Source organism: Aspergillus foveolatus (assembly GCF_047715535.1).
Source record: "Aspergillus foveolatus strain CBS 279.81 unplaced genomic scaffold BDW70scaffold_2, whole genome shotgun sequence".
NCBI classification, from domain to species: Eukaryota; Fungi; Ascomycota; class Eurotiomycetes; order Eurotiales; family Aspergillaceae; genus Aspergillus; species Aspergillus foveolatus.
The window spans coordinates 950,075-963,944 of record NW_027396066.1 but is presented as its reverse complement, the minus strand read 5'-3'; the positions used below and the strand labels follow the sequence as shown (position 1 = coordinate 963,944).

At 51.4% G+C, this 13,870-nt stretch overlaps 3 protein-coding genes across 3 annotated transcripts; 1 reads left to right on the top strand and 2 right to left on the bottom strand.

Moving 5' to 3' along the window:
- The first annotated feature begins 1,149 nt into the window (after positions 1 to 1,149).
- On the top strand, positions 1,150 to 4,290 carry phzA (putative serine/threonine protein phosphatase). Its single transcript, XM_073735213.1, has 4 exons — positions 1,150 to 1,505; positions 1,554 to 3,222; positions 3,271 to 3,423; positions 3,564 to 4,290. Exons 2-4 carry the CDS (start codon positions 1,867 to 1,869, stop codon positions 3,591 to 3,593), a joined length of 1,539 nt encoding a protein of 512 aa, XP_073600818.1. The 5' UTR covers positions 1,150 to 1,505; positions 1,554 to 1,866; the 3' UTR covers positions 3,594 to 4,290.
- Positions 4,291 to 4,794: 504 nt separating this feature from the next.
- ura7 (small subunit rRNA maturation protein UTP4) lies at positions 4,795 to 8,152 on the bottom strand. Its single transcript, XM_073743931.1, has 3 exons — positions 6,948 to 8,152; positions 6,669 to 6,901; positions 4,795 to 6,604 (listed from the first exon to the last, which is right to left on the bottom strand). The coding sequence occupies exons 1-3, from the start codon at positions 8,002 to 8,004 to the stop codon at positions 5,069 to 5,071; spliced, it is 2,826 nt and encodes a 941-aa protein (XP_073600817.1). The 5' UTR covers positions 8,005 to 8,152; the 3' UTR covers positions 4,795 to 5,068.
- Positions 8,153 to 12,585: 4,433 nt separating this feature from the next.
- On the bottom strand, positions 12,586 to 13,261 carry BDW70DRAFT_40350 (uncharacterized protein). The gene has a single exon (XM_073743930.1). The coding sequence runs from the start codon at positions 13,003 to 13,005 to the stop codon at positions 12,622 to 12,624; it is 384 nt and encodes a 127-aa protein (XP_073600816.1). The 5' UTR covers positions 13,006 to 13,261; the 3' UTR covers positions 12,586 to 12,621.
- Between the last annotated feature and the right edge of the window lie 609 nt (positions 13,262 to 13,870).

Below are 13,870 nucleotides of genomic sequence, written 5' to 3'. Positions count from 1 at the left end.
AAGCTTGCCTTGGACTGGATACCGCCACCCCTTGTCCAATTTTCGGTCAAAGCTGCCCTCTTTCGATGAGTCGCCAAGATCTAGACGAGAGAGGCGGGACCTGCTACTGCAACGTGGTTAGGAGGAAATGACGAGACAGACAGAGCTGCATTGTCTTGGCGCAGCAGGTGGTGCTTGGCAGCATATACCAGAGCTCCCATGGTCCTGCCCTGCCAGGCTGAACTTAAGAATTAACTGGCGATGTTCCTGCAATCTTAAAGGGAGCGCCTGGTGGCTTAAACGATATTAGCGACTGAGGCGCCGCTCACTTTCCTAGGACAGGACCCTTTTACGGAAAGCAACGACTACGGAAAAGGAGGACAAGGAGCAGAAAGGCGAAGGTAGCACGGAGATTTTGATAATGAGTTGTGCGACCTCAGCCACGGTCAGTGGCCATGCACAGTCGGGTATCTTCGGGGTCTGCCTTCGAGGGCTGAAGCCTAACCATCCGTATATTCGCTGTGTCAGCCACGGGGTTTGCTTCCACACAGACGGCAGTTGCGGGATCTAGACTGGAGGTTCTGGGACGGAGGGCCTATGAGAGCGCCCACGGAATCGGAGCCAAGACCCGATGAGGGGAAGAACTCAGCATGACTGAGTCTGTGCTGGTGGCCGATTCTCTGTAAGGTGCAAGGTTTGGATGGACTCTGCGCTTCTTGTTGACTCAGATGCTTTGATAAGCATGGTATGGGTGTCTTAGCAGGTATTTCGGCATTATAAGAAACAAGCAAGAGAATGTCCGTGATGGTCTAGTCGGAAAGTCTTATACCTCTGCTCTAGTCAGATTAGAATAGCCAGCTCATACCGCCAGAGCCTCTGCTGACAGTCATGACGATATCGATCGACACCTGTCTCCAGTGCGTCTGATCTCGCTTCTGGGCGCAAGCTCCTCTTTAGTTATAATTGCATACTGCCCTGTTCTGGTTACGTACCCCATCTTAAGTCATCGATCTCCAGGAATCCACAAGCCCACATCCACCATCACCAACTGGAGTTTCCGGGCCGAGGGTTGATCCGGGTTGCTACCGTCGGCCCAGCACAGCAGCGCAGTGGCTTTGCAGGAATCGAGACCGTCACTTTCACCGAATCACCTCTCAAGTTCCGGCCCTGGAGGCGAACTGTCGAAACTCAACTCCTCTTTTTCATCCTATCTAGACTAGGGAGAATCTACCTTCACTGTGTTATCTTCTCCCGCACATCCGTCCTCGATTCTGCCCGCTGTCGCTAGAAGTACGTCTGCTCCTTCCCTGGGTCGCTATCTGGTCCCCTCCACATAATGACGCATTCTCCTACCGCTGTCAACCGTCAACTTCCCAGGGTCTAATATAGAAGTCATTCGTTCGATCCCACATTCAATATCATTACTTCATATTCACCCTCCTTTCAGCTGCTGACTGTCAACTAAAGGAGCAAAAGAACCCACCAAAATCGGAGCTTTCCCTTCCGGCCATCTAGCTCTGTCGCTTGTAAGCTTTGATTGTATCGACCGCTTCATGTCACGCTAATAATCCCAGTACCAAGCCCACACTTTGGCCCACCGCTTCGAAACTGCTTCATTATCACATAGACTTGTATCCCGCCTCGGTCGCGATATCTGCAGTTTCGGTCAAGCCCCGGTTCGTTACGTCGGAGGACTCTATATCAAGTGGATACCATTGGGAGAGACCGATTGTCTTCATATACGTTTGCCCGCCTGCTGCGAGGTTCCGGCCAAGACACCCCTAGCATTCCTCCATATCAACGGGGGTCCAAATAAACTTACCTTTGAGCTATATCGTTTGCCCGCGCGTGAGGGACGAGCCTTGGCGACTATCTCTCCTTGCAGAAATGGGTCAATCTCATTCCAAGGGCAATTCCGGCGCTGGGGATTCGCTGCAATCCTACCCCTCATTCTCGAAATCTGATACCAAAGAGTCACTTCGCTCCTTCCGAGGATCTATCAGATCGAAGATTCGTAGCAGCGACAGTCCGCGGGCGTCAACATCAGCTTTAAATCAATCCGATGACAAATCCGATGCAGGTTCAATGAAATCAGTCGGAAGCAGACGCAGTTCCACCAATCTGAGTCGGCCTGCCTCGGCGGATTCCTCCGCTGCGTCACCCACCGATGCTCCGGACCCTCCGCCGTCGCCCACTATGTCAAGCAGCTTGAAACGCGGCCATCAAGATGTAACTGCCATGAAGCAAAGTGGCGAGGTGGATCACGTCTCCGATGCTCCACCGTCCGCAGCCCCCCCCCCGGGCTCGCAAGCTAAAGTAGGAGAATCCATTCTTATCAAACGGGAGGACGCGTCGAATCCAATCTTAGACTTTATCATGAAAACACCGCTCCACTCAGACGCATCATCCTCTTCGCCAGGTATGGGTATGGGTGCCCTAAAGTCGATTGATCTTGATGATATGATCTCTCGTCTTCTGGACGCGGGATATTCCACCAAGGTCACCAAGACAGTTTGCTTGAAGAACGCAGAGATTACAGCCATTTGCACTGCCGCACGAGAGTTGTTCCTCAGTCAGCCAGCATTGTTGGAGCTTTCAGCCCCAGTGAAGATCGTCGGAGACGTGCATGGCCAATACACTGATCTCATCAGATTGTTTGAGATGTGCGGTTTTCCTCCGGTTTCGAACTACCTTTTTCTCGGCGACTATGTGGATCGCGGGAAACAAAGTTTAGAGACGATCCTCCTTCTCCTTTGTTATAAGCTCAAGTTTCCCGAAAACTTCTTCCTCTTGCGCGGTAATCATGAGTGCGCTAACGTAACTCGAGTGTATGGATTTTATGACGAATGCAAGCGGCGTTGCAATATCAAGATCTGGAAGACGTTCGTCGACACATTCAATTGTCTGCCAATTGCAGCTACCGTCGCTGGCAAGATCTTTTGTGTGCATGGTGGCCTCTCGCCGAGTCTGTCCCATATGGATGATATCCGGAATATCGCCCGACCGACTGACGTGCCGGATTACGGGTTACTGAATGACTTGCTTTGGAGTGACCCTGCGGACATGGATGAAGACTGGGAGCCTAATGAGCGCGGAGTCAGCTATTGTTTTAACAAAAACGTCATAATGAACTTCCTCCAGCGACATGACTTTGACCTGGTGTGTCGCGCGCACATGGTCGTCGAGGATGGCTACGAGTTCTATCAGGATCGAATACTCGTAACCGTGTTCTCTGCTCCAAACGTGAGTGTGACCCTTAAAATCATGTTATTCACACTGACAACTCAATAGTATTGTGGCGAGTTCGATAATTGGGGTGCTATCATGTCCGTCTCAGGCGAATTGCTCTGTAGTTTTGAGTTGTTGAAACCTCTGGATTCGGCGGCATTAAAGAGTCATATAAAGAAGGGCCGCAAGGAAAGGAATAGCCTGATTAACAGTCCTGTGAGTGGCTCCTCACTTGGTCCTTTTCGTTGCGCCAAGCAGACGCTCCGCGTCTCGTGCGACGCCGCCAAAGCTGCCGTGCTCGCCTTGCAACGTTTTGCTGCCCCCTGTTTTGCTCACAGCTTGCTAACTCCCTCAAGCCTGCCGTTGTTTCGGCCCAAAGCTTTTAGTATCTCTGGTTTACGTGCCAATAATTTCTTATCCGCCATATGTCACCCATCTAAGGGATCCGGACCCTCATCTTGTGGTCGGTCAGTGTCTCTTGCCACCTGCCGGACCATCGGCATTCGTTATTGGACTGCCAATTGAATCGCCGTCGGTTCACAGCTCGCGCCACCCTTTTTTCCAGTGTGCGCGTTCCGCAGGTGATAGCGGCCCCGCCCGCGAATGAACACGGCGAAATGAGATCTCCGACACTGGAAAAGGGTGTTCGATCTGAGACCGTATTTCCATATCATCCAGTATGACAATATGGGACGTGGCAGGTCCGCAGGGGTCAGCATTACTTCATCAGTCGCATGAGATACCCCGTGTCCCCTAACAACAAATACTGCAGCATAACGACTAGGGCAAACGATATCTTGTCTCTCTAACATACGTGCTTTCATGCCAGAGATGCATCCAAAGCGAGCATATGCCGTTTTTTTATGGAAGGAATAGGCGGTGTTGTGATTGTCCTATCTGTTGTTTATTGGTCTGCTGTTTTCTCTAGTTGTCTAACAAAGAGCTTTATGTTTAATGGTATACAGATGAGCATTCTATTCGGGTCGGTGACCTGCAGCATGATTACTTTCATCCTTGTTATTATCTCAATTCACATGTGGAGTACACGGTTTCAGGGTTTTTAGATAGGAATTAGCATGGCATACAGGACGTCTGACATATGTCCACTTTTCTCCACCTTATCCCAGGACACCTTTGTAACTGTAGAATATCGAATCCTTCGAGGGAGGCACTGGAGGCACTGGAGGCCTTGGGAGGCAAGGATAGCACCATCCTTCCATATCCTGGTCTAAGATTAAATCCCAGCACCCTTGTACTACTTCTCTAGCCTACTGCCTACGCAGTCCGTTTCCAGAAATCCGCCACTCGTAAAACAAAAAGGCAAGGAGAAAGCTACGTTCTCCATTGAGATCAGGTAATAAATTTAGTTGAACGGCAAACGACCGCGGATTCCTGCTCCCTCGTAAGGCAACTGCATATCTAGGTCAGTCGGGCCGTATTAGGTCCATCTCCTAAATAGCCTGAAAAAGTCCAATTGAATGAAAGGGAGCCGAGAAGCACGCTGCATGCCGCCAAGAACAGCAAGGTCTACGCTCAAATCAAAATTGATAAGCAACGTGACTTTTGGAATTAGAAACGAATCAAAATCTATACAATGCAGTAACATAGATGGCATATCCTGTTCGCCAATGGCATGGAAACAGATAATAACGTAGCACAAACTCGAATCAGTCAGATGGATAAGGTAAGCAGAATGGATCCACCAAGAGCTCCCAACACCAGGTTTAATATTGTCTTGGTCCTCTTTGTACAGCATGCCGTAAACAATGAGCCCGGCAGGGCGGGACACGTAGGTATATATGCAATTGGAAAGCTAAACTGCGGGGCGAAGGAGACAGAGAAAGCAAAGCCAATCATTCTCCTACTCATACTCGCGCACATATCGATCTGGCAGATCAACATCCCACATCGGCCTCTCCACAACCGCGACTTCCAACCCAGCGTGGACGTTTTCATCCACAAGCTTGTCGTCAGCATCATCAGAGCTTGAAGTCAAGGGTACAATCCCCAGAATCCCCCGATACTTGTACGTATACCACCACCGGCGCGCTGGGGCGGACTTGACGAGCTGCTTGGAACCGGCATCAGGACCGTCGGCGCCATTCAATTGACCGTGAGCGTTAGTGGCGTTAGTTTCCCTCCGCAGCTGCGCAAGCCGGGCATCGTTCTCTTCCTGATCCTCCTCGTCATCCTCCTCCGGATCACGCTCTTTCTGATCTTCGAGAGATACTAGCTCACCCTGTGACGCATCAGGACCAACAAAAATCCGGGCCTTCGAGTCGAAGAAGACAGCAGACTGCGCGAGCGGAATCTTATCCCCAGCGCCAGTATTATGCTTCTTGCTCTTTTTGCCCACTGCGGAAGTAGGCTCCTCATTTATATCGCGTTTGCGTTTATGAGACTGTTTCTTTGTCGTATTAGCTTCTGTGTTGTCGTTCTCGGCTGTTGCGGCCTCGGTCAGTTCCTCAGTCGACGGGAAATCGTGCTTCAGGTCAAACATCCACAGCCAAGAAGTACCGTATAGCCAAAGCCGCTCGCGGGAAGAGTCAGACAAGTCCCAGAGACAGCCCATTGCGCGGTCCTTAACACCCTTAAAATCGCTAGGAAGGAAGGCCTTGGGGTTGCGACGGGACCATTCGGACAGCTTTCCTTCTAGGGCGTCGAGCTCGACGAGTTGGTGTTCTGCTGTGAGAGCCATGAGACGAGATTCAGAATCGACATTTGTTGCTGTGCCGTCTTTTATGAGGTACGTGCTGGGTGTTGTTGAAGGGCGGAAGGAGAGGAGGGCGACACTGGATTTGAGACGAGGGATAGGAGAGTCCGTGGCGACGGCGCGCCAGCGCTCCCCTTCGAGGACTGGCGAGCCTTCGTCATCGGAGTCAGAATCATCAGACTCGGACTCGGATGTGCTTTTTCGCGGTTTCGTCTCGGAAACTTGTTCGAGCGTCCAGGTGTCGATGCAGCCGGAGAGATCGCCCGAGGCGAGTATTTTGCTGTTGTGCGAGAAGACGACGCACCGGATTGTCCGCTCGTAGTTGCCTAGGGTGCCATGCGAGATATTCTCGAACCGAGTATGACGGGGTGCTCGGTGAAGGTTGACAAGCTTCGGCAAGATTTGGGTCTTTTCTGCTGCGGAAGAAGCAGGCTGGATCTTGGCGAGAGAGATGTCGCTGTTGGGGCGGACAATGCAGAGCCACCGGCTGTCTGGGGAAATTGTTACGAAGCGGGCGCCGTCTTCAGAGATGGAGGCTGGGGTGTCGATCTTTTGGACGCGCAAGGTGCCTCGTTCGTCGCCTTTGCGGCGTCTCACGGAGAAGATCTTGATGCTGGAAATTGTGGCTATGACGAGGACCTTCCCGTCGGTAGAGAGGGCTGCAGAGGTGATGTTTTCTTCGCCCTGCAGGTGAAAGTACGATCAGAATTCATACTTAAAGTCTTGTGCGCTGTATCAAGATCCATACCTGAATCAGAACCTTTCCAACCAAACGGTGTCTCTGTCCATCGGGGACTTCATGCACTGAGGTAGGACCACGAGACACTCGCCAGATGTTGACCTCTCTATCCCAAAAGCTCATTACCAACCGAGAGGAAGGCGCGGAGACGACCGGAGGTACTTGCGGAAGGCTTGGTAGATTTCGATGATGCTCTTTTCCGAATTCTCGTAGGGGAAGGACAACCGGGTGGGCATCAGGTCCTGCTTGAATTAGCCGATATCTACCACCAGGAATCTGAGATCATACCTCCAGAAACCACAACGCTAAGATTCTTGGTCTCGTAGACAGCAAACGTCTTCACATCGTGGGTATGGTACCTCCGATGCGTCACCTCCACCCATCGACTGCTCTTATCACCTTTCTCGCCGGCCTTCTTTCTGTAGACAACAGTCCGTTGGTCCGCACCACCACTAACAACCGTCTCGCCGTCCGCGCTTACCGCGACATCCAGGGTATCCGCCAAATGGCCCTGCAGCCGCTGGATGAGTGAGTAGTTCTTCGCATCCCAGAACCGCACTTCACCCGCAGAATCACCAGAAACAATAGTCCCATCTGGCAGGCACTTCACCGACCATACTAGCAACTCCTTCGAACCTCCCGTCGGGCCCTTGCCCAAACTAATCGTCCGCAAAAGCTGCCCATTCCGGATATCGAACACCCGAATCGAACTATCCGCGTAGCCCGCAACGATCGTATTCCGGTTCTGAAACGTAACACTCAACACGCGCGGCTTCTTCGTCGACGGCCTCAACGTTCGCAGAAACTTCAAATCATCGTCCGCAGTCGACAATAACACAATCGACCCATCCGCGCACCCAGCCGCCAAATGCTGCCCCGTGAACTCACCTTCCGCAGCGGGCATCGGTTTGTTGTCCCGTCCCTTCGCCGGCTGCCACCGCGGCTGCGCAGCAAGACACCACATTTCTCCATAGTTCCCGCTCGAATGGCGCTTGGGGCGACCCTGCTCGAGATCCCACTCCGTCACAGTCGTCGAGTACCCAATGCTGAAAAGGCGCAATCGGCCCGCTTGCTTCTGCTGCCCGTCTGGCCCTGGCTCTGGCGGGTCAAGCGTCCATGCAAGACCCTCAATACTTCGGTCTTTTCCGCCACGAAGGACAGTCTCCTGGAACCATGCACCACGCGCGGGATTCCATATTTCGATATCGCCGTTGGCGCGACCAACTGCGAGCCGTAGTGTAGGGACACCTTTTCCACCTAGCCCAATGGAAGGGGGGTGGGAAAACGCGAGCGCATTGATAGCCTGTGGGTTATACGGAACGAAACGGCAGCGGTGAATATCCATTGTCGGTAGTATTGACTGTTGAGGTACTTAATAAAATGTTCGTTCGATCGCTCTCGGTTTGCGGAGTTTCCACGCGCAAGAAGCGTGATCTGAATCGAGGAAAGCGGGTAATCTGGCTCGTGGTAAAGAGCCTACCGCTATACAGACATTCCGATATTAACAGAAATCGAATATGTGGATTTTGAAGGAGCTCTTTCAGTCTGTTGTTGAACTTGACGGTGTACTACTTTTTTTTTTGATACAAATTTTAGCGCCGCGGAGTTCCACCATAAGCTATTATCACGTGACTTTCTATTCACTGGCAACCACGGTTGTCTCCCGATTGAACCACCTTCAACTACATACTTGAGCCTACTGCCGATGATTCCTTGGGCTGATGTGCACTTGCTAGGCAGGAGGTAAACCTGAGCTCTGTTCCTTGGGCATGCCGAACGTACAACGAGACATGCTAACAAACCGTTACTCTAGTCGCATATCCTGAATAAGCCGCCACGCTACTGCTAATCGACCTCCAGTCCCTCTACATTCGTCGACCTTTCTCCGAAACAATCAGATCAAGCGTTGCCATGCTCCGTATTTCACCGAGTTGAAGCACCGCAGGAGCTAGAGCTTGAACGCTGTGCTGGCTCCTTTCGAGACGAGAAGGCATGACTCGCATAAGCCGGCGTTGATGATCCGGAGCAGGATGCTCAGCGTCTGTAGAACGGGATGAACAGCGGCCAGGCATTGAGAGCCAACCATTTCAACTATCTGCATTGTTTCCGGTACGCCGTCATGTAACAAGCTTCGGCCTTGACAGCACGAAAGCAACAGGTTGCAGAAGCTAGGTATCTCAAAGCGCAGACAATGCATCCGCACGAAGTCAAGGCCGCACACCCGGGTCTGGTTTCCTGCCTACCAGGCTACGGGATTGGAGCCGTATCAGGAAGATGTACAAGGGTCGAAACTCGGGGACTGGTCAGAACAGGGAAATTAGCAGCATTGGAAATTGATCTGGCACGCTCCAACGTCGAATTTCACTCCGTGTCGAGGAAGCGTAACAGAGCTCAATTGCAGAGGGCTGCCACGTCAGTAAGACCCTGGTCGACATCCGGCCATCGCGGCTCGCCATATTTGGCTAACTATGCCGTTGTTGAAGTAGAAAGCCTGATAGGGCATTGGTATTATCATATTGCAGGGATATCAATCCCCCGAGGTCTATCTGCACTCAACCATGGATTGCAAAGGCTGAAGGTGGGATTATAGCGCGTTATTAACTGAAACGAGTCATGCACGCTCTTAACAACTTTCGTAAAGCAGTATGAGTGGCGAATTCGTTCTTAGAGTACCGGATGAGGCTGGCTGAATCGACATGGCTCGATCGTCGGGCGGTGCGGGGTATCTCGCAACGAGCCACACTGCTGCCGTTTGGATGCAGCCTGACCTGCGAGCTTTACCACTGCGCCCTTGGGTCGAGCTTCCGCGGCTGTTTCCTATTAGGTGGTCGGTGCAAAATGCTCTTATACTTGTTGACTACTCCGTAGGTTGGGATTCGATGACAACTCAACTCGATGCGGCCTCTCATTGCCATCGATTGCGTTTTGTAGCCCGCGATCGCGCCTTTACTGCAAGTGTTCGGCAGGACACAGACTTTTCGTCATTTTGACGGGGTTGATGGGGCTTCCCTGTCTCAATCGGCAAAGTGAGCGCTCGCCGCGAAGGGCTCAAAACTCAAGCTCTATATATAGTTGCTGGCCGGCGCGTCTCACGATTACCAAGTCCCAATCAAACATCGCGTTCGCAGTAGATCTTACTATGGCATCTTAAAGCTAGCGGCCTGTGTCCGGTGGTGGTTGGATGCTCCTGGTTACTCGGGCTTGGGCAGAAGCGTAACGGCCTTAAGAGACATTGCCCGAGCGATGATAGACTCGGAGACTCGGGAGACGGCGAGTTTATCCTCACGGACTGCGATGACCGCATGCATTGAAAGTTCAAACAAGCGACTCCACATGAAACCGGACTAGTGCAGCATGCCATACGTGTGCCAGGCTCGGTTCAAGATAGAGTTATGGGGAGCGGCGAACTTGAAGCGATCCCCGAGCACTCTCGAAAGTACGGGGTACAAACATGTGATAGCCATTTCGGCGAATTCAAGGGGCGACCGCAGACCATGATAGCAACAGCGATGAGACTGATTCTTGGCTCAGGTCTCAGGAGGTGGCTGATGAGCTGATTCGATTCAGCTTGTCTCGCTCAAGTTGGGGTCTGAGCTGCAACCAAAACCACGGATGAGTCGAAAAGTGTACTAGTTAGCTTATGGTAACGAGTTTGGAGCACTCCTTAGTGAGGGCGCTTGGGACGAACTTGGATTGGAAAGATTGCGCGTTCCAGGTTAATGGACCAGGATGCCCTGGATGTTCAGCCGGAATCCCCTATCGCAGACGGGCGAAAACTGGGAACAAACAGGCCCGATTGACAACAAGCGCGACTGACTTTGACGCGATCCTCGAATCAACGCGCGTAAATGGCTTTCTCTGAGTCGCTGCCAAGGGCCACGGATAAGGCTTCAGCTCCAGCTTTAGACCAGGACCGGACGTATGTCATCATTGCATCGAATTGACGCGGTACGTACAGCTCGGCTCGATGAGCCTCAGTGAGGCGGAGCCATTGATCCGGTTTGGACACGGATTTATATGTATTTGAGACCTGAAAAGACGCTTCTGTAGTCGCGAGTAATTGGAACCTGTAAGGATGATCTGTGATCCAGAGCCCAGAACGGAGAGTCCGAAAGTCCGAAACGTGGGACGCGAATCAACAATGACGCCATGGGTCTGGTCATGCAGCCCTGGACGCGCTGCAGGATCTATCTATCAATTGATCAACTCTTCTGCCGTTCCTTCTAGTGGGCCATTGAATCATGATGAGTCTTCTGCAGCCCGAATGATATCGAAACTCTGAACCGGGTGCCTGGTCGCTGGGTCTTGCTGTCCTTGTGAGAGATTGAAATTTAAAGGCGAAGGCGAATCCGACTATGGGGTTGAGTGGGGGCGTTTATTTACCACGCTACGGCTGGCTCCGCCCTCTTTTTATTTAGCTTAGCTTGTTACTGTAAGGCAAAGTGTCATTGTACTCTGTATGTATGTATGGAAGGTCACCGTTACTTACAGTCTTCGAACCAAGTTAGTCGTCGACTCCATATTTGACCCATCTGGATCTGTCAACTCGACCACGAAACGATTAAAAGACGATTCCAACCCTCACCTGCGGTTGGGCATCTCCGCACTGCGCAGTCTCGGTACGGCTAAAAAAAATCTTCTTTATGGAGGGGTTCGTGTGCTACTTTGTCCTCAGCAACGGCGACAGCAACGGCGACAACAACCCGGGCTGATGCAAGAGTCGGGAGGAAATAGAGGACGGGATAGACCCAGCAGAGGTCAGAGGCCATAGGCCATTAGCGAATGCTAGATGGCTTTATGATGATCCTTATTCGCTGGGACGCTTGGATGCCTTGCTTGCATTGTAATACTACAGCGTAAGCGGCCTTGTAAGCACAAGCAAAGTAATCAGACTGAGTCCTTTTTAGCAGCATATCCCATTAGACAGAGTAGACTTCCACTCGCCAGTATCAGTCATCGCTCGTCGTCCACCTTCATACGGCCGAGCCGGCTTCTGGCTTTAAGAGGGCGTAGTGCAGTGGAGCACCGATTCTTCGTTACTACTATCGTTACTGCCTTCGTTACTATTACTAACCTGCGCCCAGTATTTTGTATACGTAGTGACCGGAGTCCGGCGCCCTGCTGTGCTTTGTATAAACCCCTCCATAGCAATCATTATATTGGGCCATCATTTATACCGTTGCCGACCTGGAGACCGATCGCAAAACACATCATACTGCGAATGATCTCCCCAGCGGCAATTTTCTGACTGACCAGGTCGACTTCAACATGGCGCTACTGCAGAGTGATTCGATATATCAACAACTCCAAAAACTTAAACATGAGCGGGTTCAAAAGTCAAATTGAGACTCGATCCAGGAAGATGGGACTCAGAGCGAAATTTGGCTTCTGTAAACGTTCTAGAAAACTGCCTGATCCGGCCGCCGTGCTTCTCCCAGTTTCCACTCGGCCCACTCGAGAATTTTTTTGCCTGCAGCGCCGACCCGAGGACGTTTATATGAGAGATTCTGAATATGTACGTAAAAATGGGTAGGACCGGGCGCTGTGTTGGAACCCGCTCCATTCGGCTCCAGGAGTGATGAATTGGTGGTTTAACTAGAACGTACGCGATATTGAATATGGATCTGTTCAAATAGATTCGAAACTCCCGAGTCTAGACAGGAAGGATCTTCCGTGAGACGACTCTTCCGCCTCGCAATTGGCGTTCGTCATACGGAGATATCGGCAATTGAGAACGCAGCATCGTCAACGTCAAAACTGCATTGAAAATTCGCAGAGGATCTTGGCGGAGTTCGAATGGTAGTGTCTTCAGGATCCGCAGTGGGTTGATTGTATGTACTTAACAACCAGACCCGAACGCGGTGTAGCCGGCCGTACGTATATACAGTAGATACAGTATCGATATCGGACGGGGTATTTGAGTATCAAATTCGCAAATGAGGATTCACAAAACGATAGTCCACTATCCTTGCAAGTATTTAGGTATCAACGCAATAGGGACAAGTAGCACAGACATTGATTCCTCAACCCAAATATAGAATATAGATAAACATCGGGCTATTCTCAAGTCAATTAAACCGCGAGGACGGGGTACTCCGTACGCAGTACAAACTGCAAAGTACACAAGCACAGCGTAAGGGCGGTTGCAATGGATTACTGGAAGACTAGGAGCAATAGTATGGCTGGGGTTGGGCCACTGCCGCGCACTGCAGGGACAGTCGCGACATCGCAAGGCGACCTCCGTTTGATACCCAGCCCCTGCAGCAGAAGGCTTGCGATCATGCAATAATGGCTGGAATGGCTGGCGTCGCGTCCGTCGGTCGGTTCGTGCTAACCAGCCTGACATGTCCGGGTCTCACATCATCCACGAATACGAGTCACTAACGCGCCAGAACTGGAAATTAATCTTGGAGGCTTGGGACATCCTTGTCCCTTTCGAATTGTTTGATTGTTGCCCCTGCGCCCTTAGTTCGTCAGTAGTATGTGATGAGTAAGCCCCCCCTTTACCCAGGAGGTTGAGCCGGGGTCCTCCGCGGTATCCTCAGCGAGCGGAATCAGGCAATTCCGTTGAAGTCATGACTAGCAGTTGCCGTGCCGGTTCTTCTGGGGCCGAGAACTTCATTATCTGACATGATGGAAAAGCTAGCAATTTCCCGCGGAGTGGATTCAGGGTTGAGCTGCTGCTGGGGTTGAGATCATCAAAGCAAGGAAGGCCAAGAGTTCGACAACCTCCCGCTAAGAATAAAGCACATGAATTGTTTGCAATAGTGGACTAACAAGGGTGGAATATCATTAAGTTCAATAACGATGGTCTGGACAACTGGCGCTAAAGTATTATGTATGGAGGTTGGTCGTGGAATCAGTGGTACAGTGGGATTCCTGAGATCGGCGAGACAGGTAACCGGTCAGCCACATTAGCCTCTTTCGAAGTTTGACTGAAGCAGAACGATGATCTAACTGATTTGATTTGTTGTCCGGTAAGGGAGATGTTCCGCAACGAGGTTGTATCTTGTTTCGTAAGCCGCGGAACCGTGGACGTGAACGTGTCGCGTGGTGTCCAGAAAGGGCAAAATAGCTCCAAACCAGCTTCAGCTGTCGGGACCGCTGGTTGGATGTAGTGTGAACGACCGCGTTCATTGCCTGGTCAAAGGTATAAACAGTTAGTCGTCTATGTGCCTGGGCGCGATACTGTTACATGTATGGGAATTAAT